General features: G+C 43.0%; 1 protein-coding gene across 1 annotated transcript in view; it reads left to right on the forward strand.

Moving 5' to 3' along the window:
• The window catches only part of CNOT3 (CCR4-NOT transcription complex subunit 3), a gene marked incomplete in the record, with an annotated part of 468,179 nt that extends 442,502 nt beyond the window's left edge, over window positions 1–25,677 (forward strand). The window contains 1 exon segment of the mRNA XM_073602305.1: window positions 24,840–25,677. Coding sequence (XP_073458406.1) covers window positions 24,840–24,938 — 99 coding nt within the window.
• Between the last annotated feature and the right edge of the window lie 546 nt (window positions 25,678–26,223).

Here is a 26,223-nt window from a genome sequence, read left to right on the forward strand (position 1 = left end):
GAACATCGCCTATAATCAAATAATTCCGCTGCGCTAATAAGCACAGTTACAGCTCTTTAGTATAATCCGGGAAATGCGCTTGCATAAAACCAAGTAATACAGACCCAAAGGCTGGTATCACGTTGGGAGGTCAGTATATTGTCCTAGTGACCTAGGACGGTCCAATTTATTTATAGGGCTAAAAAGGGATAACAAAGAGGTGGTGGCTTGCCAATCAGACACTTGTATACCTTCATAAAGGAACAATCGGATACTTGTGTACATTCAAATAGATATCAGCTAGTGGCGTATGCAATGGTTTGTGTTGTGTGGTATGGTTTGTTTCCCACTGAAATGCGCACGCAGGTATCCAAGACAATGCTTCTAGCATTGTGCCGGGTGCAAACATTACACAACACGCTGCGAACATTACTCTGATCAGGACCGTGTGCATATTCCCTCCGTTTACTATTGGCGCAAACTGTACTACACGAGGCTCAGCGAGCCATGTTTTGTACGATTATACTATTCCCATGTGCGCGGGTCTGTTTGCTGGGAGTATAGATGCAGTCGCCATGAGGTGGCTACGGAAAGGTTTCCGCAATCAACAGTCTTTCACCGGTGTCTGTATGTGCGGACGCGCTCACATGAGAGCATTGCAGCAAAACTGACGCTGGGAGACATCGGACAATATACATTAATAAAAATTTCCACAACACCCCACTTTGTGACGTCCAGTCTGTGAGTTAATAAAGTCCTGGAAGAGTGCAACTGTTTTGCTTTGTGGTTTTCTCACTTGCTTTTCTCTGCAGCCTAGGCTGCACTGCAGATGCGTGAATAGAATAGAAGTAAACATTACAAATATGATCAGAGACTGCAGACATGATATGATCAGAGACTGCGGACATGATACAGTAGTTGATAGGAGATTGCGGACATGATGCAGGAGATGGTCAGAGACTGCGGACATGATATGATCAGAGACTGCGGACATGATACAGGAGTTGATCGGAGATTGCGGACATGATGCAGGAGATGGTCAGAGACTGCGGACATGATGCAGGAGATGGTCAGAGACTGCGGACATGATGCAGGAGATGGTCAGAGACTGCGGATATGATGCAGGAGATGGTCAGAGACTGCGGACATGATGCAGGAGATGGTCAGAGACTGCGGACATGATACAGGAGATGATCAGACATTGCGGACATGATACAGGAGATGATCGGAGACTGCGGACATGATGCAGGAGATGATCAGACATTGCAGACATAATACAGGAGATCATCAGACATTTATGATCGTGATACAGGAGATGATCGGAGACTGTGGACATGATACAGTAGATGATCAGAGACTGCAGGCATGATACAGGAGATGATCAGACATTGCAGACATAAAGCAGGAGATGATCAGACATTGCAGACATAATGCAGGAGATGGTCAGACATTGCAGACATGATGCAGGAGATGATTAGAGACTTTGGACATGATAATAGGAGATTATCGGAGACTGCAGACTTAGTACAGGATATGGCCAGAGACTGCAGGCATGATACAGGAGATGGTCAGAGACTGCAGGCATGATACAGGAGATGGTCCGAGACTGCGGACATGATACAGGAGGTGGTCAGAGACTGCGAACATGATACAAGAGATCAGCAGGTAAGTATGATATCTTTTTATTTTAAAGAAAAAATAATACCCTTTAGTATCATTTTAACAAACCGTTGAGTCTTTTGGCAGCAACTTGGATAGTAAACAGGTACACATCACTGCAAAAATAAAGGAAGACATTTCAATCAGCAAGAAATATACTGCTTGCAGATCAGTGGATGTTTCCAGAGGGGAGAGATGATAGGGAAATCTCACGAAGAAATTAGACAGTGTGCGCACTGTACAGACCCCAATGTGTTAGGCAACCAGCACACACACTGGATAGGTGCAGCAGGTGGGGGATGCGCCACTTCTATACACTCGCCCCGTGCATTAATCAAGCATGACAGGCTGATCTCTCACCTCCGGAGCACTCCTACCATCCCCCATTCTCTCCTCGCAGCTCGTTTCCTGAAGCCGACTCTATGCCTTATCCCACGGATCATAAGACAGCTGCAGTGATCTGTGTGTCACAGCCCTGTGCGGCTCTGAGCCCGCCCATTGGGGAGATGACCGGTGTCACTGTCCATATCCGAGGAGGGGGAGAGCATGGGTGGGGGCAGCACTCTGAGGCTACATTATGCAAAGAGAGGGGGAACGGCGCCAGGCGAAGCCAGCCGAACGGCGGCTTGTCATTCCAGCAAAGACACTGCTGTGCGGGGGGAGGGGTAGGAGCCGGAATGATGTCATGCACAATCAATTATGCTGGATACCACATTGATGCCGAATCAGGAAGGGCAGCATAGTGATGCATCGATGCGCTGATCATTTTCAACACCCCTATTGCACGCACATATTCCCACTGTGTTCCGTATCTGGTAATGACACAAACTGGGGCAGGTTGATCTTTATTTAGGTGTGGCTTTTTTTGTTTTAGGAAGTTCACTTTGTTTCTGCGCTGAGGTCTTTTTGCGAGAGGCTCTTGAGAAAATCCCCTATCGCAAAATCTTCGGTAAAGGTCATCTGCTTCACACCTATAATCTTTTTTCCGCTGAGCAGTTTCTGCAAATGCGCAGAAACTGCCCTGTTGGGATACCTCTAATCAGAGGTTGAGGGTGGTGACTGGAGGCCAGTAGAAGGGTAACTTTTTTTTTTTTCATATTTTGTGATTATTAAACTTAAATTTTTCTAAGAGATACCGCAGTGGCAGCATTGTTAGTTTTCCCTGAGAGAACGTTCTCTCAGGAACCTCTGGTCGATTTTTTTTATTTTTTTATTTTTTTTTTTTGGGCATTGGACAGGAACAGGCTTGGGTCCCTTAAAGCTTTTCCCAAATTTGGGTGGAGCTGTGCTCCTGAAATGCTCTTAGACATACTGTCACCGGTAAGTCTAACTGTTTTTTTTTTGTTTTTTTTTTTGTTTTTTTTTTCCCCCACATCAGAGGGTCCTACGATTTTACAGTGAAACCATTGTTTTCAGTTTGGGACCCTGATGTTCAGCCAGCCCACAGCCCCGCAAGTATTTACAGAGATCCTGGCTCCCATTTTGGGCCATCTAGGGAGGAAAAATGGTGTACTAAACAAGTAACCAAAAGGTTGGACTTTTAAGGCATAGAAACAATGGAGAAGTAACAAAAATTAGGTTTATTGAAAAACGTACATGGTATAATCACAGTGTTCAAAAAGATTAAAAATCATATAAAGTTATACAGTTTGTACAATGAGCCCTTGTGCATCTACGCGTTTTGCCATTAGGCTTCTTCAGGACACGATCAAGGTTCAGAGACGTAACAAAGAAAAGGGAGAACAAATCTCACTGTCTTAGGGTGGACTAGGTCTCATGTACAAATCTCCAATAGCCGAAAGGTTTCCAAAAATGTGGAATGCTTCTAGCAAGCTGTGAAAAGGTAGACAGCGCGCAGCTGATTTAGTAAGTGAGCTTTAAATGTTGCTACAGCAGGGGCAGGTGTGTGTCTCGTGTCAAAAAAGTAGTAATAACCACCAGAAAGATAACGCTGGAGCATCCAGGATCCAATAGGGAAAAGTATTTAATGAAATTAAGCAAAGCTAGCGGCATGTAGTACAGCCTACCTAGCATACAATGCCCATAGAAGGAAAATATGGATATTGAGACGAACGGTTGTACCCCTGGGAGACAGCCGGGTGCCAGGCTGTCTCCCAGGGGTACACCCGTCCGTCTCAATATCCATATTTTCCTTCTATGGGCATTGTATGCTAGGTAGGCTGTACTACATGCCGCTAGTTTCACCATCCACATCCCCCCCAAACCTGTTAAGCCAGAGTTTTGTCATTAGCACTTTCCAAGCCTGGAGGAGAAGATACTTCTCTCCAACCATTGAAGATGCAACCATCAGTTTAGAAGACTGTCAAGTGCTGGGAAGTAAGGACATTCCAGTGTTGCCTGTCCCATGCCCTCAGAATATTCCGCTGCGAATATCTGAAACACAACTGAGCAAAGGGAACTGCCTTGAACAAGGCAACTATATTACCCAAAACCATCATGCAGAGGCAAATTGACCTTAGTTTTGTAGAAAGCTATACACCCCAACACGGGGGGGGGGGTCTCTGCGTCCCTTGATGTACTCCAAAAAATGGACAGGTCAGCAAGTCAGAAATCCAGTTTTCTATCCCTGCCCCCAGCTGCAGACCAGAGGAAGGCAGAATTAAAGTGATTCCTTTTTATAATTATGTATTTATTAAGGAGTATTCAACATATAAGAACATTTCCATATATTTTTTCTTATGGAAAACCATATACAAAGTAACTGCATTCAAAATGTGAGCAAAAACAGTAAAACACAAAAAATGTTGAGAAATTGTCACAAAACGTGAGGCATATCATATATGTTTATCAACTATAGTATACATTGTAAACATTCAGTATCCAGAGAGAGTTGGATCAGTAAGAGTTAGCAAAATCAATAATAATATTCTCTCGAAGCAGCACTAGGATGTATTTAGATGGGGGGAGAAGGGAGGGGGATGTATAAGCAAGCAATGTATCAGAGAAAAGAAGGCTCAGATCCATATTCGGATAAATCCCATAGTTCCCATATTTTGTTAAATTTCGCCCAGGACAATTTTCAGCGTTCACTTTGAATGACAATTGTGCGGTCATGCTACACTGTACCCAAACAAAATTTTTATAATTTTGTTCCCACAAATAGAGCTTTCTTTTGGTGGTATTTGATCACCTCTGCGGTTTTTATTTTTTGCTAAACAAACTAAAATTTTTGAAAAAAAGTTTTTCTTTTTTTCGGTTATAAAATTTTGTTTTCTCCTTCACTGACGGGCACTGATGAGGCGACACTGATGGGCACTGGTGCGTTGACCCTGATAAGGTGGCACTGATGAGGATACACCGATATGTAGAATTGATGGGCACTGATATGCAACAATGATATGCAGCACTGATGGGCACTGACTGGCGGCACTGATGGGCACTGACTGGCGGCACTGATGGGCAGCACTAATGTTTAGGTACTGACAGGTTTTACTGCTGGGCACTGACTGGCACTGTGGGCACTGATTGGCACTTTGTATTTTAATTGGGGCACTGACAGCTCAGGGGGCACATCTAAGGGGGCTGTGCTGATGATCAATGTGCTGATTATCAGCACAGACCCCCCCTCTGACAGGGAGAGCTGCCAATCGGCTCTCCCTGTCAGTGCGAACCGAGAAATGCCGTTTTCTGGTACTTCCTGGTTCTCGTGATGATCAGCTGTGACCAATCAGCTGTGATTGGTCACAGCTGATCACGTGGTAAAAAGCCTCTGACAGAGGCTTCTTATCACGATCGGAGATGTGGGGTGTCAGACTGACACACCGCACTTGCAATCGCTCCCATGTTATCCTGCTGGACGTTATGTGATGCCCAGTCAGGATAACGCAACCACTTCCTGGACGTCATTATGCATAAGGCAGGCAGGAAGTGGTTAACTGAGGCTGTGAGATATCCCATTCTACTTATTTCAGTTATAGTGGTGATCAAGCATGGATGGGCGTCTCTCTTGACACACAAAACATGGGGATAACTCTCCATGCTGCCAATAAAATGATAAAAAGATAATAGTGTTTAATTTTTTTTCATAATCCCGGGAAGGGAAGACCTAGTAAATGGTGTAGTGCAGGGGTGCCCAACCTTTTGAAAAGCAAGAGCCACTTTAGCGACTTGGTAACCAGTCGTGGGCCACAATGAGCGTAGCGGGCGGATGGCAGGTCTATGTCCATTCTGCATATGTAGAGCAGATAAAGACGCAGCCCGCTCTACCCTAAGGGCCCTCCAATCCACCCAGACAGAAGAGGACAGCTCCCCTCCTGTTTTTTAAGCAGATCGGCTTGCAGATAGGCGGGTGTAAACAGACACGAGTCTGTTAACATCTGCCGCTCTATAGAGGTGAATGGAGGGTCCGATTGGGTCCGCCTGAAAAACAGACAGGCAGACCCGATCGGACCGATCATGTGAAAGGGGCCTAAGGCTGCACAGCGGTTTACCTGCACCTCAACTTACCTCGAACTTCACTTCTTCCTCAGGATTCCTGCAGCTGGTTGCTGCTGTCCCTCAGGTGGTTGTGGCTACTGCTGGCTGTACTCTAGGGCTGGTACTGCTGGCTGATACTCCTGTTGGGTACTGCCTGCTGGCAGGTACTGCTGGTGGGTATTGGTACTGCTGGTGGGTACTGGTACTGCTGGTGGGTACTGGTACTGCTGGTGGGTACTGGTACTGCTGGCTGGTACTTCTGATGGGTACTATTAGTGCTGGCGGGTATTGGTACTGCTGGCGGGTACTGATACTGCTGGCTGGTACTTCTGATGGGTACTGGTACTGCTTGCGGGTACTGGTACTGCTGGCGTGTACTGCTGATGGGTACTGCTGGTGGGTAGTGGTACTGCTGGCGGGTAGTGGTATTGCTGGTGGGTACGGATACTGCTGGCTGGTACTGGTGGCTGGCACTGCTGGCTACTGTCCCAGATTGCGGGTTTCCGTGCATTAGTATGACAGAAGCATGCACTAGAGAGCAGAGCGCGAGGTATTGGTACTGCTGGCGGGTACTGGTACTGCTGGTGGGTACTGGTACCCGCGATCAGGTCTTGTCGACCCGCCATCTCAGAGCAAAACGTGGCGGGCCAGCGGTTGGGCACCCCTGGTGTAGTGGATCTAGTGGCAGGGGAGTGTTGGCTAAAGTTTGAAGACTAGACATCACATTGACCCAAAATGGCTGAATCTGTGGGCATTGCCAAAATATATGGAAATTGTATCCAATTGAGGAGTCACATCTCCAGCAGAGTGAAGACACACTTGGGGCATGGCGATGCTAAATTTTAAGGGGTCCTTTATCAAAATATCAGTACTTTTACGGCCATCTCCCTCTGCACTAACACATCTGAAGGAATTGAAGGTAGATGCCCATATTTTGTCCCAGCAGGGTAGAGGGATTGGTTTTTGTAATAAGTGAGACCATTTCTGCATATAGGAATGAAAAATATCTGCGAGAGGAGAGGCTTTGTGCAATAGTTTGTAAATAGTAGAGATTAAATGAAGTTGGTATGGTCCCTGGGCACAAGCAAGCTCAAATTGGTTAGATTGCTCTAAATTAAGGGACAGGGCTCCTGATACTATAATTTTTTGGGGGAATTGGGAGTGATTGTGATTTTATATCATTGCTTTCAATTGGTCGCCAAGACCCACATGGATGTATTTGATGTTTTGTAAAACATAACTGACGCCTTGTTACTCCCTTTTTATTTCACTGTATTGATTACACTTGTTTTTACATGCAAAACTCAAACACCTTTCAAAAAAAAAGTAAGGGATAGGGACTGAAAAAAGTTTCGTCTGAAGACAGAAATAGTGCAGTTGTTTGGGGATCTGGTACTTAGCCCGTAATTCCTCGAAGGAATACAGCTTACGAATGATGGGGTGTACAAGGTGACGTAATTGGAAAAAAGTGGCTTGAGCCCAAGAAGTTATATGTCCAAAGGGTGAACTATCAGGGACCAGTGGATTAAAAAGGATATTAGTGAGAGGTGGGCACGGTGAGGAGAGAGAATATTTCTGGGAGGCAGTTCACCATACCTGTAAAGAAGACAACATGGGTGCTAGGCACATGTGTTTCAGGGTTCTATATGTATGAAAAGAGGGAGACCCCTTCTGGAAATTCACATTAGAGATCTGGAGGAGCAAGTTGCAACACTGGGCAGAAAGGACAACCTTGAAAGGGGTCCTCTGCTCGCTGAGCAGGTGGTCAGTAGGGTTGCTGTGGAGGAGCAAGTCAGGATTATCAGATAGGAAGATGGGTTAATGTAGTTAGAGGGAGTGGAAGGGGCTTACAGAAAAGGAAGGCCAGTCCTGTATTTGTGCATCAAAACAAATTTGCCAAGTTGGGTGAAGATGTGGAGGTGGCAAACACAGAGGTGGCAGCCCTAGATGTCACTGCTACCCCTAACAGCCGGGAGAGCAGCCCATCTAGTAGAGGTGGTGAGGGGAGTGCAGGTAGGCCTAGACAGTTGGTGGTAATAGGGGATTCTATAATCAGAAGGACTGATAGAATAATATGTCGCCAGGATCGCCTCAACTGAATCGTTTGCTTTCTCCCTGGTGCTAGGGTTCGGCATGTGGTGGACCAGGTGGATAAATTACTGGGAAGGGCTGGGCATGACCCAACTGTCTTGGTCCATGTTTGAACCAATGACAGTATACATGGAAGGTGGAGGCTCCTTAAGAATCAATTTAAAGAACTAGGCTGCAAGTTGAGGGGAAGGACCTCCAAGGTGATATTCTCTGAAATATTGCCTGTGCCATGCGCAACACAGGAAAGGCAGGAGGTGATTAGAGAGCTGAATGCATGGCTAAAGACCTGGTGCAGGGAGGAGGGATTTGGGTTTCTAGAGCACTGGGCTGACTTTTCATTGGGGTGCAACCTATATGCTAAAGACGGTTTGCACTTGAATGGAAGGGGCTCTGCTGTGCTGGGGGAGAGGTTTATGGGAAGGCTGGATGAGTATTTAAACTAGGATTGTGAGATTGTAACTAGATTTACATCGGGCAGACAGGTCAGTTAGGGTTTCAGACATTTAATGGAGGGTGTAATGGGGATAGATGTGGGGAGGGTTATGGCAGGTGATAAGAAAGTTCCCATGTTGCAAACAGCCATCGGAAACTAGTGCCATTTGTACTACTAAAGATGATATGAAAAACACCAGAGCAAAATGTAATAATGCATTAAAGTGTTTGTTCAGTGATCACCAATGCCAGAAGTCTGCCAAGCAAAATAGGTGAGTTGTAAGCTCTGGTGCATGAGGAGAGCTATGATGTAATCGGTATTGCTGAAACTTGGCTTCAATCCTCACATGACTGGGCTATTACTATTCCTGGCTATGCACTCTTTCGGAGAGACAGGGTAAAAAGGAAAGGTTGCGAGGTCTGTCTCTATGTGAGAAGTGATCTCAAAGCAAGTGTGAAAGAGGACCTGGTTGATGGAGAGTGTGATGAGTCTGAAGCATTATGAGTGGAACTGCATATAGATGTGCGTTTTTCTAAGTTAATCATTGGAGTTTGTTATAGACCACCCAATGTTAACGAGGAGGTGGAGACTCGGTTCCTTGCACAGATGGAAAGGGCTGCAAGGGCTGGGACGGTGATAATGGGGGATTTTAACTTACCCAGAAATTGACTGGAGTAATGGCACTGCTGGGACAGTTAAAGGGCAAAAATTTATAAACCTATTACAGGACAATTTTATGGTCCAGTTTATTGAGGCCCCAACTAGGAATGAAGCTCTGTTGGACCTGGTAATCTCAAACCATGCAGAGCTCATTACTAATGTTCAGATAAAGGAACACCTGGGTAGCAGTGATCATAACATGATTTCATTTGATGTTAGCTGTAAACAAGAAATACATACGGGAAAGATAAACACTTAACTTCAAGAGAGCAAATTTTCCAGGGATGAGGGCTGCTCTCCAGGATTTAGACCGGGAGGGAATATTGGCATTGATGAACACGGAACAGAAATGGGAATTCTTCAAAAAGACTGTTTGGAACCTCACTGCAAAGTATATTCCCATGGGCAAGAAGTTTTAAAAGGCTAAAAATAAAACCTATGTGGCTCACGGTCAAAGTTAAAAAAGCTATAAACAATAAGAAAAGAGCTTATAAAAATGAAGGAACACTAGTGTCGTTTAAATGTTACAAGGAATTTAACAGAATATGTAAAAAGGAAATCAAGGATGCAAAAAGTCAAAACGAACGACGGATTACAAAAGATAGTAGGACAAACCCCAAAAAATTCTTCAAATATTTTAATAGTAAAAAGGTCAGGTCTGAGCATGTAGGCCCTTTACAAAATAATCTAGAGTGGGTGACTGGGGACAAAGAAAGTTAATTAAATACTTTCTTCAGCTCTGTGTATACAAAAAAGCATGAGGGAGCTCATGTCCATAATGGGGGTGGTATTGACACAGCCCCGAATGATCCACAATGGCTCAAAAGTGATATGGTCCAGAAATATTTAGACAGAATAAAGGTGGATACAGCACCTGGACCTGATGGCATCCACCCATGGATCCTAAAAGAATTGAGCTCTGTAATTTCAAAGCCATTGTATCTAATTTTTAGGGACTCATTAATGACGGGAATAGTACCACTGGATTGGCGCAGGGCGAACGTGGTGCCTATATTTAAAAAGGAATCAAAGTCTTTACCAAGTAACTATACACCTGTTATAGTATATAGAGGACAGAAATAGTTTTCCCTAAAGCACCACATCCCAAATTAGAAAATATATAAGGAGATGGGGCAATTGTATCCCCGGGATTTTGACGGTGCTGAAAATAATTATTAATTAAGGTAATTCGAACTACAAAGAATATATATATATATATATACATATATATATATATATATGCAACTGGACAATTATATAAAAACACAGTTTTTATTTAGAAAAATACAAATAATCACATATAGTTAAAAAGAGATCCACTTTTTGAAACGGCACACAAGGCCCATCATTTGATGAATACCAATTTGCGACTCAACATGTTTCGCTCAACTTCTTGAGCTTCATCAGGAGTTTATGGTACATAAATGGTCTCAACTGTGGATGACAGAAAGGATATAGGTATAAACCAACAGGTTAAATGCAAACCATGCTACCAGTGCATGGGTGAAAAACAATAGTTGCATATGGTTATTGGTTATTACATAAATTACATCAATATTAATGATAGATATTCATAAGTATTATTACAATATGACAAACAAATCTCAATGTCTGGACATAGTGTTAAAAAACATATATGGATTCACAAAAATGTAGATACAACTATCTTACCAAGCCTGTATTCAATATTGGAAATGCGATATTCTGCGTTCCTATATTCACAATCAATGCACAGTGCTTTTTCTTTTAAACAGGCTTGGTAAGATAGTTGTATCTACATTTTTGTGAATCCATATATGTTTTTTTAACACTATGTCCAGATATTGAGATTTGTTTGTCATATTGTAATAATCCTTATGAATATCTATCATTAATATTGATGTAATTTATGTAATAACCATATGCAACTATTGTTTTTCACCCATGCACTGGTAGCATGGTTTGCATTTAACCTGTTGGTTTATACCTATATCCTTTCTGTCATCCACAGTTGAGACCGTTTATGTACCATAAACTCCTGATGAAGCTCTAATTTCTTTTTATGAAGAGGTAAGTAAAACCTTGGACAGAGGGGTGGCTGTACTTGGATTTTGCAAAAGCGTTTGATACAGGCTTATGTGTAAGGTAAAATCTACAGGCTTGGAAATATCAGTTTGTAAATGGATAGAAAACTGGATAAAAGACAGAATTCAGAGTGTAGTGGTTAATGATTCTTACTTTGAATGGTCTAAGTTTATAAGTGGTGTACCCCATGGTTCAGTGCTGGTGCCCTTACTTTTTAATATCTTTATAAATGATACTGGGTCTGGGATCAAAAGTAACATTTCTGTCTTTGCAGATGACACCAAGCTATGTAGTGGAATAATGTCCTTACAGGATGTCTCCAATTTACAAGCCGACCTCAATGCACTGTCTAATTGGGCGACTATGTGGCAGATTAAGTTTAATGTTGAGAAATGTAAAGTTATGCACTTGGGGGCTAAGAATATGCATGCATCATACATGCTAGCAGGAGTACAACTGGGGGAATCCGTAGTGGAGAAGGATCTCATAAGTTCAATAATAGCATGCAATGCCAAGCTGCGGTTTCCAAAGCGAGCAAAGTCCTTTCTTGTATTAACCACATGCCGATCGGGCCATAGCTGAAAGACGGCTACAGCACGGTTGGCTTATTCTGGGTGGATGTCCTTACAGAATTGCACTCCCGCGCGCCCCCGGGAACATCTGTGACCGCCGGGTCCCATCATGGATCACGGTAAATTGCCGCTGATGGCGGCCGTTTACCACGCAATCGCTCCGTCAAATGACTGAGCACCACTAGTAAACAAACCGGCGTCATGTCATGACGCCGGTTCCTCCCTCCCCCCTCTTTACCGATCGGTACAGTGTGAGAGGAGAGAGAGTTTGCAGCGCTGTGTGCACTACAGATCCAGCCCGCAGCACTGCTCAGTGCCCATACTATGGCAATACTCTCAAATACTCTGCAATACTCTTCCAATACTCGCCAATACTCTGCAATAAATTTTAACAGAAAAAATATTTTTTTTTTTTACCGAATTTTCAGTCTTTTTTGATTTATTGCACAAAAAATAAAAAACCCAGCGGTGATTAAATACCACCAAAAGAAAGCTCTATTTGTGTGAAAAAAAGGACAAACATTTCAAATGGGTACAGTGTTGCATGACTGAGTAATTGTCATTCAAAGTGTGAGAGCACCGAATGCTGGTCTGGTTAGGAAGGGGGTTAAGTGCCCAGTGGTTAAGAGAGGTATGGACTCCAGAGAGAGAGAGATAATTTTGCCCCTTTTCAAATCATTATTAAGACCTCATCTGGAATATGCAGTTCAGTTTTGGGCACCAGTTCTCAAAAAGGATATCGGGGAATTGGAGAGAGTGCAGAGAAGGGCAACCAAACTGATAAGAGGCATGGAGGAGCTCAGCTATGAAGAAAGATTAGAGGAACTGAATTTATTCACTCTTGAGAAGAGAATAAGGGGGATATGAACAACATGTTCAAATATATAAGGGGTCCATATAGTGAACTTGGTGTTGAGTTATTCTCTTTACAGTCAACACAGGTGCACTCTTTACGTCTAGTGGAAAAAAGATTTCATCTCCAAATATGAAAAGGTTTCTTCACAGTAAGAGCTGTGAAAATGTGGAATAGACTCTCGCCAGAGGTGGTTCTGGCCAGCTCAGTAGATTGCTTTAACCACTTGAGCCCCGGACCATTATGCTGCCTAAGGACCAGAGGTCTTTTTCCAATTTGGCACTGCGTCGCTTTAACTGCTAATTGCGCGGTCATGCAATGCTGTACCCAAACGAAATTTGCGTCCTTTTCTTCCCACAAATAGAGCTTTCTTTTGATGGTATTTGATCACCTCTGCGGTTTTTATTTTTTGCGCTATAAACGGAAAAAGACCGAAAATTTTGAAAAAAAATGATATTTTCTACTTTTTGTTATAAAAAAAATCCAATAAACTAAATTTTAGTCATACATTTAGGCCAAAATGTATTCGGCCACATGTCTTTGGTAAAAAAAAATGTCAATAAGCGTATATTTATTGGTTTGCGCAAAAGTTATAGCGTCTACAAACTAGGGTACATTTTCTGGAATTTACACAGCTTTTAGTTTATGACTGCCTATGTCATTTCTTGAGGTGCTAAAATGGCAGGGCAGTACAAAACCCCCCCAAATGACCCCATTTTGGAAAGTAGACACCCCAAGGAAATTGCTGAGAGGCATGTTGAACCCATTGAATATTTATTTTTTTTGTCCCAAGTGATTGAAAAATGACAAAAAAAAAAAAAAAAATTTACAAAAAGTCGTCACTAAATGATATATTGCTCACACAGGCCATGGGCCTATGTGGAATTGCACCCCAAAATACATTTAGCTGCTTCTCCTGAGTATGGGGATACCACATGTGTGGGACTTTTTGGGAGCCTAGCCGCGTACGGGGCCCCGAAAACCAATCACCGCCTTCAGGATTTCTAAGGGTGTAAATTTTTGCTTTCACTCTTCACTGCCTATCACAGTTTCGGAGGCCATGGAATGCCCAGGTGGCACAAAACCCCCCAAAATGACCCCATTTTGGAAAGTAGACACCCCAAGCTATTTGCTGAGAGGCATATTGAGTCCATGGAATATTTTATATTTTGACACAAGTTGCGGGAAAGTGACACTTTTTTTTTTTTTTTTTTTTCATAAAGTTGTCACTAAATGATATATTGCTCACACAGGCCATGGGCATATGTGGAATTGCACCCCAAAATACATTTAGCTGCTTCTCCTGAGTACGGGGATACCACATGTGTGGGACTTTTTGGGAGCCTAGCCGCGTACTGGACCCCGAAAACCAATCACTGCCTTCAGGATTTCTAAGGGTGAAAATTTTTGATTTCACTCTTTACTGCCTATCACAGTTTCGGAGGCCATGGAATGCCCAGGTGGCACAAAACCCCCCCAAATGACCCCATTTTGGAAAGTAGACACCCCAAGCTATTTGCTGAAAGGCATGGTGAGTATTTTGCAGCTCTCATTTGTTTTTGAAAATGAAGAAAGACAAGAAAAAACATTTTTTTTTTTTCTTTTTTCAATTTTCAAAACTTTGTGACAAAAAGTGAGGTCTGCAAAATACTCACTATACCTCTCAGCAAATAGCTTGGGGTGTCTACTTTCCAAAATGGGGTCATTTGGGGGGGTTTTGTGCCACCTGGGCATTCCATGGCCTCCGAAACTGTGATAGGCAGTGAAGAGTGAAATCAAAAATTCACGCCCTTAGAAAGCCTGAAGGCGGTGCTTGGTTTTCGGGGTCCCGTACGCGGTTAGGCTCCCAAAAAGTCTCACACATGTGGTATCCCCGTACTCAGGAGAAGCAGCAGAATGTATTTTGGGGTGTAATTTCACATATTCCCATGGCATGTTTGAGCAATATATCATTTAGTGACAACTTTGTGCAAAAAAAAAAAAAAAAAAAATTTGTCTCTTTCCCGCAACTTGTGTCGCAATATAAAATATTCCATGGACTCGACATGCCTCTCAGCAAATAGCTTGGGGTGTCTACTTTCCAAAATGGGGTCATTTGGGGGGGTTTTGAACTGTCCTGGCATTTTATGCACAACATTTAGAAGCTTATGTCACACACCACCCACTCTTCTAACCACTTGAAGACAAAGCCCTTTCTGACACTTATTGTTTACATGAAAAAGTTTTTTTTTTTTGCAAAAAAATTACTTTGAACCCCCAAACATTATATATTTTTTTAAAGCAAATGCCCTACAGATTAAAATGGTGGGTGTTTCATTTTTTTTTTTCACACAGTAATTGCGCAGCGATTTTTCAAACGCATTTTTTGGGGAAAAAACACACTTTTTTTAATTTTAATGCACTAAAACACGCTATATTGCCCAAATGTTTGATGAAATAAAAAAGATGATCTTAGGCCGAGTACATGGATACCAAACATGACATGCTTTAAAATTGCGCACAAACGTGCAGTGGCAACAAAATAAATACATGTTTAAAAGCCTTCAAAAGCCTTTACAGGGTACCACTTTAGATTTACAGAGGAGGTCTACTGGAAAAATTACTGCACTCGATCTGGCCTTCGCGGTGATACCTCACATGCATGGTGCAATTGCTGTTTATGTTTGACGACAGACCGCCGCTTGCGTTCGCCTTAGCGCGAGAGCAGGGGGCGACAGGGGTGTTTTTTTTTTTTTTTTTTTTTTTCTTTATTATTTTTTTGCTTTTTTAATCTTACTTTTAAACTGTTCCTTTCATATTTTTTTTTTAATCATTTTTATTGTTATCTCGGGGAATGTAAATATCCCCTATGATAGCAATAGGTAGTGACAGGTACTCTTTTTTGAAAAAATTGTGGTCTATTAGACCCTAGATCTCTCCTCTGCCCTCAAAGCATCTGACCACACCAAGATCGGTGTGATAAAATGCTTCCCCAATTTCCCAATGGCGCTATTTACATCCGGCGAAATCTAAGTCATGAAATACTCGTAGCTTCCGGTTTCTTAGGCCATAGAGATGTTTGGAGCCACTCTGGTCTCTGATCAGCTCTATGGTCAGCTGGCTGAATCACCGGCTGCATTCTCAGGTTCCCTGTTGAGACAGGAGAGCCAGAGAAAAACACGGAAGACGGTGGGGGGGGGGGGGCATTCCCTCCCACGGCTTGTAAAAGCAGTCTAGAGGCTAATTAGCCGCTAGGATTGCTTTTACATGAAAGCCGACCGCTGGCTGAAAAGAATGATACCAAGATGATACCTAAACCTGCAGGCATCATTCTGGTATAACCACTCAAAGTCGTGAATGGCGTACCTGAAGACAAAAAAATGGTTAACAATGGTTAACAATAAAGCACAGTAAAGTGTAAATAATTACACACCTGAAAAACAAACATGATAAAACATAATAACAATAACAATAACAATAAAACATTGCAGAATAGAATACAGTAAAAAAGAGCAGAACAATAGAGAGAGAGAATAGAGAGAGAGAGAACAATAAAACAACAACTATTTTTTTTTATTTCATATTTTTTTTTTTTTTTTACACTTTTTTTGTAACTAACTTTTATAACGGTAACCGGTTGCAGGTTCGGGTCTCTCAAAATGCGATGGCATCTTGGGAGACCCTGTGAAAGTGTGCCTAGTCTGTGCAATGCTGTACCCTACGCTAATACTCAACTAGTGCATGGTAGCGTTCAAAACATTCACCAATGCAAAGACCAGGATTGTCAGGACAGGAGGGACAATAATAGCGGGTGTCACGCCTATATCCGCGCTTGCTGCAGACACGACATCTTTTTTGGGGGGGTTCGTTGGGTAGGGGTACTCGGGAGGACATAAAAATGCCTCTCATGCAGCCGACTGCATTTGGTTGGGGATGTGAATGGGGGAAGTACGGGCGCTGCAGAAGTGGTGTGTTCCCAATTAGGATTGGCGAATGCAGCAGGAAGGGCACTATGGGCACGATGGGCCTGTGTTTGTCTTTTTGGTGGCAGCGGGACACTACTTGTGCTTGCCACCTCACCAGCTTGAACTGCACTTATGGGACTCGCCACGTCACCAAGTGTTACTGCAGTGCTGGTTTGACTACGACCGGGGTGTACTAGGCCGCTGGCGCTTGCCAGTTCATCAAAACGCTACCAAAAAACGTTAGCGATCGCAGGGATCAGGCCTGACTCTGCGAACGCTGCAGTTATGCGTTTAGTGTTTTGTAAGTGTCAGTGATCGATCGATACTGCACTTGGGTGGGCTGGGCCGGGCCGGGCGGAGGGGCAAAACGCAGGTGCTAGCAGGTATCTGGGCTGATCCCGCTAACACTGCGTTTTTGGGAACCCTAAACTGCTGGTGACGCTAGTATAGATCTGATCGGATCAGATATTGATGCGATCAGATACTATACCACTAAGGGAGGTGTACGGTGCGTGCGTGGGTGTTAGCGGTACTGGCGCTAATCTGACGCTGCCTGGGGCTGGTGCTTGCCAGTTCACCAAAACGCTACAAAAAAAACTGTTAGCGATCGCAGGGATCAGGCCTGACTCTGCGAACGCTGCAGTTATGCGTTTAGTGTTTTGTAAGTGTCAGTGATCGATCGATACTGCACTTGGGTGGGCTGGGCTGGGCCGGGCGGAGGGGCAAAACGCAGGTGCTAGCAGGTATCTGGGCTGATTCCGCTAACACTGCGTTTTTGGGAACCCTAAACTGCTGGGGACGCTAGTATAGATCTGATCAGATATTGATCCGTTCAGATACTATACCACTAAGGGAGGCGTATGCTGCGTGCGTGGGTGTTAGCGGTACTGGCGCTAACCTGACGCTGCCTGGGGCTGGTGCTTGCCAGTTCACCAAAATGCTACCAAAAAAACTGTTAGCGATCGCAGGGATCAGGCCTGACTCTGCGAACGCTGCAGTTATGCGTTTAGTGTTTTGTAAGTGACAGCGATCGATCGATACTGCACTTGGGTGGGCTGGGCGGAGGCACAAAACGCAGGTGCTAGCAGGTATCTGGGCTGATCCCGCTAACACTGCGTTTTTGGGAACCCTAAACTGCTGGGGACGCTAGTATAGATCTGATCGGATCAGATATTGATCCGATCAGATGCTATACCACTAAGGGAGGCGTATGCTGCATGCGTGGGTGTTAGCGGTACTGGCGCTAATCTGACGCTGCCTGGGGCGACGCATATCACCGCCGGGCGATCAGGGGGCTAAACCTTTATTTGGTAATAAACGGCGGGTGCCCTGACACTATAAAAAATAAACGAACTAACCAGCGTCATCCGTAACGGTTATACGGTGATCAGTGGTGAAAGGGTTAACTAGGGGGCAATCAAGGGGTTAAAACATTTATTCGGTAGTATATGGGGGTCCCTGACGCTATAAAACGCTGACGGCGAACCTAAATATTTACCTCACTAACTAGCGTCACCAGTGACACTAATACAGCGATCAGAAAAATGATCGCTTAGTGACACTGGTGACAGGGGGTGATCAAGGGGTTAAAACTTTATTAGGGGGGGTTAGGGGGGTACCCTAGACCTAAAGGGGGGTAATACTCACTGTCCCAACACTGTAACTGTCACAAACTGACACTATGCAGTAATCAGAAAAAAAAAACAAAAAAAACAAAAAAAAACTGCTGGTGTCAGTTTGTGACAGGGGGGGGGGGTGATTGGGGGGGGATCAGGGGGCGATCGGGGGGGGGATCGGGGTGTTTTGTATGCCTGGCATGTTCTACTGTGTGTGTGTGTGTTGGTGCACTCACATAGATGTCTTCTCTCCTCGGGCCGGAACGGAAAATACCGACCCGAGGGGAGATGACATCACTTCCTTTGCTGCTGTTTAGCATACAGCAGCAAAGGAGTGTTTTCATTGGCCGGCGGCGATCGCGAGGGGGGGGCCACGAACGGATGGTCTCCCCCTCATCACCGATCGCCGCTGGACAAAAGACGACCGCCTCGGGCACCGGTGGGGGGTCCGATCGGACCCCCCACCCGCGGAAGGCAAATCACGTACCCTGTACGTGATTTTGCCTGTCCGTGCCACTTTGCCGACGTACATCGGCGTGAGGCGGTCGTCAAGTGGTTAAGAAAGGCCTGGATACTTTCCTAAACGTACATAATATAACTGGGTACTAACATTTATAGGTAAAGTTGATCCAGGGAAAATCCGATTGCCTCTTGGGGGATCAGGAAGGAATTTTTTTCCCCTGCTGTAGCAAATTGGAGCATGCTCTGCTGGTTTTTTTTGCCTTTCTCTGGATCTGTGGGTATAGAATTGGGTATACTGGATTGTAGGATATTTTTTATTTTTTTTATGGTTGAACTGGATGGTCTTTTTTCAACCTATGTAACTATGACCACACCAGAGAACACGGATGTATAGGATAAAGCGTATTTGTTTCAATTTCCGTCCAGCTATTGGGGGCATATTGACTAGACCAGGAAACAATGGTATGGAGCTGTGTGCCAATATTAACATTTTATAATAATAATGTTGTGCCAGATAAAGTTTAAAAACCAACAGAGTATGGCTTTAAGCTGAGGGGAAGGTATAGGGACAGGTAGGGTCTCAAAAAGGTACAGCAGTTTTGAGAGGATGGACATTTTTAGAATGTTTATCCTACCCAGCCACGAAAAAAGGTAGGTATCCCATTGTTTCAACATATTTTGTATTTCTTTAAAAAGGGAGGGGCAGTTGGCATCATACAGGGTAGAATATGTGGGTGTCAAATTTACTCCCAGGTATTTGAGGGATTGAGAACATAGGGATATGCCTGCTGTAGGGTAGCTAGGAGGTCTACTGGGATGAGGATAGGAAGGGCTTTGGTCCTAGAAGCATTCATTTTATAGCTTGAGCGGGAGCTAAAAAGAGTGTGTATTGTGTAATGATGGCAGAGATATGAGAAGGTTGGTTAGGGTCAAAATATTGTCAGCAAAGAGTGAACGTTTGTATTCCCTCTGTCGCATCACCACTCCCTTTATGTCTGGATGGGTGCAGATGGCTGCTGCTAAAGGTTCTAAACATAGGACAAACAATAGAGGAGATGGGACATCCCTGTCTGGTGCCATTAGACATTGGAGAGGATTGCGACAGAAAAGCTGATAATTGCACTTGAAAAGGGGGCGAGAGTACAAAACCCTCAAAGCTTCCATGAAAGGGCCCTTGAACCCGTAATAGGACAAAGTGACAAACGTGAAAGGCCATGAGAGCCTGTCGAAGGCCTTTTGTGCATCGAGGCTTAGTATAACCGGTTTGAAAAACGTATTCAATAGATCTGAGATCTATAGTGCGCCTAGTGTTATCGCCTGCCTGCCTTGTTTGTATGAACCCTACCTGGTCTTTATCATTTTGTAAAAATGTAATCAGAGTTTAAAAGTGTGATAGGCCTATAACTATCAGGACGGGAGGGGTCCTTGCCAGATTTAGGGATTACCGTCAGAAAGGAGTGTTGGAACTGTGAGTTGGGGGGGCGACCTTTAAGGTGTTATATAAATCTATCGTGTGGGGATAATATGTGAGAGAAATTTTTGTAGTAAGAGTAGGGAAGTCCATCAGGGTCAGGGGACTTAGAGTGGGTAATTGTTTCAAAACTTGTGCAAGTTCCTCAGGGGTAATTGCTGTATTTAATAACTGACGATTAGAAGAGGATAGTTTAGGGAGCTTTAAAGCAGAGCAGAAAGTATCAAAAGCTTCTTGATTGAAATTATATTTATTGGAGGGGGTGAGGCAATTGTAAAGTTTGCAATAAAATTCCCTAAATACCCTGGTCATATTTTGGGGGCAATATGTGGGGTGTACAATCTGGTTGAGAAAGAAATTGGGGACGGAGTGGAAGGGGCGAAGTTTTAGTTTGTGTACTAACAATCCATGAGGTTTGTTAGAGAATTCATAGGATTTCTATTTAGACCACATAAGAGACCTGGCCACTCGATGCATATGTAGGGCTTTGAGTTGGTTACGGAGAAAGTTCACCTCTCGGAGTGGACCCACCGTGGGATGTTGGAGTAGCTGCCATTCTGAGAAACGCAATTTGCCCAAAATAGCAATTTTTTTTTTTTTTGCATTGTCTTTTTTTAAAACAAGAGCCAATGGAAATGCATTGGCCTCTGAAGAAAGCTTTGTGTGCCTCCCGTAGGGTGGCCTCCCCTGAAACTGTACCTTGGTTAAACTGGAAATATTCTATTCGGGTTTGAGATAACTGTTCTTTAGTAGCTATATGACTTGGCAGGAATTCGTTCAAATGCCAGTGGCATTGTTTTGAAGGTGCAACTGGCAGGGCCAGATCAAGAAAAATAGGGGAATAATCAGACAAGGTGAGTGGACTTATTGCCGAAGATACTACCTTAGACAGAAAGGGGGGGGGGGGGGTGGAAATTAGAAAGTAATATAGTCTGGAATACTTTTTGTGGGCTGGGGAGTAAAACATGTACTGTCTGCTAGTAGGGCGCTTGATTCGCCAGGTGTCCAGGAGGCGATGTGATCGAAGGACCTTGTGGAAAGAGGTAGAAAGAGCCTGCGTTGGATTAGATACATTGGGGTTAAATAGAGTTTGTCTATCCCTTGATGCAGAGCGTACAACGTTAAAGTCCCCACCCAAAATTGTGAAGGGTTGTACATAATCCTGTAAGGTCTCAAAAACTGAAGAAAAAAAACTATCTGAACAGAGTTAGGGGCATATACAACCCCTGGCAAAAATTATGGAATCACCAGTCCCTGAGGATGTTCCTTCAGTTGTTTATTGTTGTAGAAAAAAAGCAGATCACAGACATGGCCAAAAACTAAAGGCATTTCAAATGGCAACTTTCTGGCTTTAAGAAACACTAAAAGTAATCAAGAAAAATAATTGTGGTGGCCAGTAACAGTTAGATTTATAGAACAAGCACAGGGAATAAATTATGGAATCACTCAACTCTGAGGAAAAAATTATGGAATCATGAAAAACAAACAAAATAACACTCCAACACATCACTAGTACTTTGTTGCACCACCTCTGGCTTTTATAACTGCTTGCAGTCTCTGAGGCATTGACTTAATGAGTGATAAACAGTACTGTTCATCAATCTGGCTCCAGCCTTCTCTGATTGCTGTTGCCAAATCATCTTTGCAGGTTGGAGCCTTGTCATGGACCATTTTATTTAACTTCCACCACAGATTTTCAATTGGATTGAGATCCGGACTGTTTGCAGGCCATGAAATTGACATTATGTGTCTTTCTTCAAGGAATTTTTTCACAGTTTTTGCTCTATGGCAAGATGCATTACCATCTTGATAAATGATTTCATCATCCCCAAACATCCTTTCAATAGATGGGATAAGAAAAGTGTCCAAAATTTCAATGTAAACCTGTGCATTTATTGAAGATTTAATGACAGCCATCTCCCCAGTGCCTTTACCTGACATGCAGCCCCATATCATAATTGACTGTGGAAATTTGCATGTTTTCTTCAGACAGTCATCTGCATAAATCTCATTGGAACGGCACCAAACAAAAGTTCCAGCATCATCACCTTGCCCAATGCTGATTCGAGATTCATCCCTGAATATGATTTTCATGCAATCATCCACAGTACACGATTGCCTTTCCTTAGCCCATTGCAACCTTGTTTTTTTGTGTTTAGGTGTTAGAGTTGGCTTTCTTTTAGCTTTTCTGTATGTAAATCCCATTTCCTTTAGGCGGTTTCTTACAGTTCAGTCACAGATGTTGACTCCAGTTTCCTCCCATTTGTTCCTCATTTGTTTTGTTATACATTTTCTGTTTTCAAGGCATATTGCTTTAAGTCCTGTTTTTAAGTCAGTTTCTGTCTTGACGCTTTGATGTCTTCCTTAGTCTACCAGTATGCTTGCCTTTAACCACCTTCCCATGTTTGTATTTGGTCCATGTTTTAGACACAGCCGACTGTGAACAACCAACATCTTGTGCAACACTGCGTGATGATTTACCCTCTTTACCTACATACTAACAAGCAGATTTAATCTGATGCAGGTGTTAGTGTTTGTAATGAAAATTTACAGGGTGATTCCATAATTTTTTCCTCAGAATTGAGTGATTCCATAATTTATTCCCTGTGCTTGTTCTATAAATCTAACTTTTACTGGCCACCACAATTATTTTTCTTGATTTCTTTTAGTGTTTCTTAAAGCCAGAAAGTTGCCATTTGAAATGCCTTTAGTTTTTGTCCATGTCTGTGATCTGCTTTTTTTCTACAACAATAAACAACTGAAGGAACATCCTCAGGGACTGGTGATTCCATATTTTTTGCCAGGGGTTGTATATCCACAATGGTACATGGGGTGGCCATGTAGTCACAGGAGAGTTATCACAAATGCCTGTGAGGGTCTAAATGAGATGATTTAACCCTGATGTTGCGCGAGCGTCTAATCAAAATTACTACTGCTGCCTTACCTGTAGCGTCGGACGCTATAAAAGAGGTAGTGAATTATCTAGAAGAGCCTATAGTCTGAAGTGCAGGTTAAAAAAAAAACATTTATACCGAAAACTGAGCAATCAAAGACCGCTGGTCTGCTCTGTCAGTCACCACTGTGTAGTGTACTCTTCCCCTCCAGCACTGGAGTTCCAGGCTCTGGAGGGGGTAGGAACGGCTGGCTCAGTGGCGCACTGAGTAGCTGAGCCAGCTGCCAGTCAGGCATCTGGACGGATTCCAACATTATTGTTGGACCTCTGCAGAGCCTAGTCAGATAATGAGGTCTCTTTTGATGCCAGTTTTGTGTATAAGGTTCTAGGAGTTGCTCTCCGAGCTTCTCCAGACATATTGACCTGTTTGTTATATGGGCCTTGGTGTTTGCTGTGTTGCCATCGCCTCAGTTGGATTGCTTTTAGACATCCCAGTTGTAATGATTTAAAAAGACTGTGTCCTGTACAATTTTTGTCAATAAAATCAGTTTACTGTACAGGCAGTCCCCTAGTTACAAAGACTCCTACTTACAAACGGAGGGAGACAACAGGAAGTGAGAGGAAATCTACCCCTAGTAAGGGAAGTTTACTCCTGTAAGAGTTATTATGGGAAAAAGGTACCTCCACTGATGCTTTATCACCAAGTCTTGTTTCCACAACAGCCCAAAATTTTCAAAATCCAAATGCCATTGGGACTGAAAGTGAGGTGTAATCTTCTGAACAGGGGCACAGACAGCAAAACAAAAGTTATAGCGGTTTTAACCCTTCCCTATTCTATCCAAAAAGCTTAAAAATATTTTTTCTGGCTGGGGCTACACTTAAAAAAAAAAATGCACCTGTTCAGATTTACAGATTCAACTTAAGAGCAAACCTACAGACCCCATCTTGTTTGTAACCCGGGGACCACCTGTAGTACAGTACAAGACATAGGTCTCCTCCCCTCTGTTCCCTGTGTGAGTAGATGGGTTTAAATGAGGGATATCCCAGCAGGTTTTTTTTTGGGGGGGGGGGGGGGTTGCCAGTGTCGAACCAACTGAAGATAACTCCATATAACCAACTCTAAATGATTTAAAGAAGCCTGTACAGTACTGGTTTCCATGAAACAGACTTGCTGCTAAATAAAACATCAGATTATTAACAAGCGGGACATTGAGGAAGTTTTTTTAAACAAGCCCACACTCACCACTCTAGTTGCAAACACTGGAGCAAATTATTATGATTCACAAGAGATGCAGCGAAGTTGTCAGTTAGGAATCTGCATTCTGTTTTCTCCCCTCTTCCCATGTGCCTGCTCTAGCTTAGCTTTAAAGATTACAGACTTAAAACAGCTTTAGCTGGCATAGTAAAGAGCTGCAGGAATGCTGCCATTTAGGAAACTTTCTTGCATATGTATACTTAAAGCCTAGGTCACAAGACAATTTCATACTGGAAGATAAATGTTGGAAAGAAAGTAATGTGCAATGCTATGACTACATTGCAGTTAGTTTTATAATGATTTTCAGATTAAATTACTTTGATGATATAAATAAATCTGCCTAATAGGAACACCCCACCTACCGCAGAGTACTTGGAAATAATTTGTGATTGTAGTGTCCACGTTTCAGAATATTTTGAGTGTGCAATGTGTCATTTTTTTTCTCTACAGGGGACATACATCTACTTTGATTATGAAAAATGGGGCCAACGGAAGAAGGAAGGTTTCACCTTTGAGTACCGTTATCTGGAAGACCGTGATTTACAGTGACCTTTTCTCCATCACGCCTAGCCTTCCAGTTTCACAGAGGCAAACTGCAAAATTGGGAATAAAGAGGGGAGGGGCCGAAGACGTCTCTTCAGTTTTATTCCCATCAAGAGTTGAGAGGAGAGAAAATCTGGACAAACACTTAAGTGCATGCAGTTAAAAAAAAATCCAATAAGTGGAGTAAGATTGTGTGTGGAGGTGACAGAGGATAAAGACATGATACAGCCAGCATCCCATAACATCCTGTTTCTTCAGTAGGCTAAAAGGACAATGAATGGCAACGTCAATTTTTTAATGTAATTAGTTTAAAATGGGAAAGAAAAATGAACAAAGTGCATATAAAAGTCTTTGTAAGAAGAAGAAAAAGCTATCCTTCCCTCGTGGTTATTTCTGCAGGTGGGAATACCTGGTCTCTACCCTGTGGGGTTCCTACTGGCTGGCATTTGCACCCTTTCCTCCTTAAAACAAAACTGTTTTGGGTTCTTTCATTTTGTCCTTTTTGGCAGATACTGTATCTTTTTGTTTTGATAACAAAGTGCATCAAGAATTAAAGTGTTTTATTTTTTTTCCTCTCCTCCACCCCCCATCCCCCCCCCCCCCCATATCTCAATCACTTATACCTTTCATCTTCGATACACTTATCTGTACCGAATGAATTAATGGTATGGAAAGCTGGTTTAAAATATTTTTCGTAACCTATTTTCATTTTGGAAAATATTTATGAATAAATAGTTTTATATGATGTCTTCTCATGCAAGAATATTAATGTCTCATATTATTTCTGCCATGTTCTGCTTGAATTTGTGGTATAGTTAAACCTAACTGTTTTGTCGTCCACCACTGGAGTATTGAAAAGTCTCCCTCCGTTAAAAAAGAAAAAAAAAATGCTATGGGAACACAGTACACCGACAGGTTGTTTTAAACAGTATTAAACCCAAAAGCAAACATTTATTATATTGCAGCTTACCAATTCTTAGATGTGATGGCTGCATATGTTTTCTTTTCTTAGGCTTTGTTTCTTCGATTTTCATCTGGTGATCCAGCCAATAAGCCTGAAGCTTTTCAAAAGAACAAGCTCTTTTCCAGATGTATCAATTGAAATGGATGAGACAAACCATTTAACACTGGCAGGGGTGCTTACAACGTTTAGCTTTTTAATATTTGTTAGATTCTGCGCTTACAGTGGGGATCGAAAGTTTGGGCACCCCAGGTAAAAATGTGTATTAATGTGCATAACGAAGCCAAGGAAAGATGGAAAAATCTCCAAATGGCATCAAATTACAGATTA

The sequence above is a fragment of the Aquarana catesbeiana genome, linkage group LG10 (genome assembly GCF_042186555.1).
Source record: "Aquarana catesbeiana isolate 2022-GZ linkage group LG10, ASM4218655v1, whole genome shotgun sequence".
Lineage (NCBI taxonomy): Eukaryota > Metazoa > Chordata > Amphibia > Anura > Ranidae > Aquarana > Aquarana catesbeiana.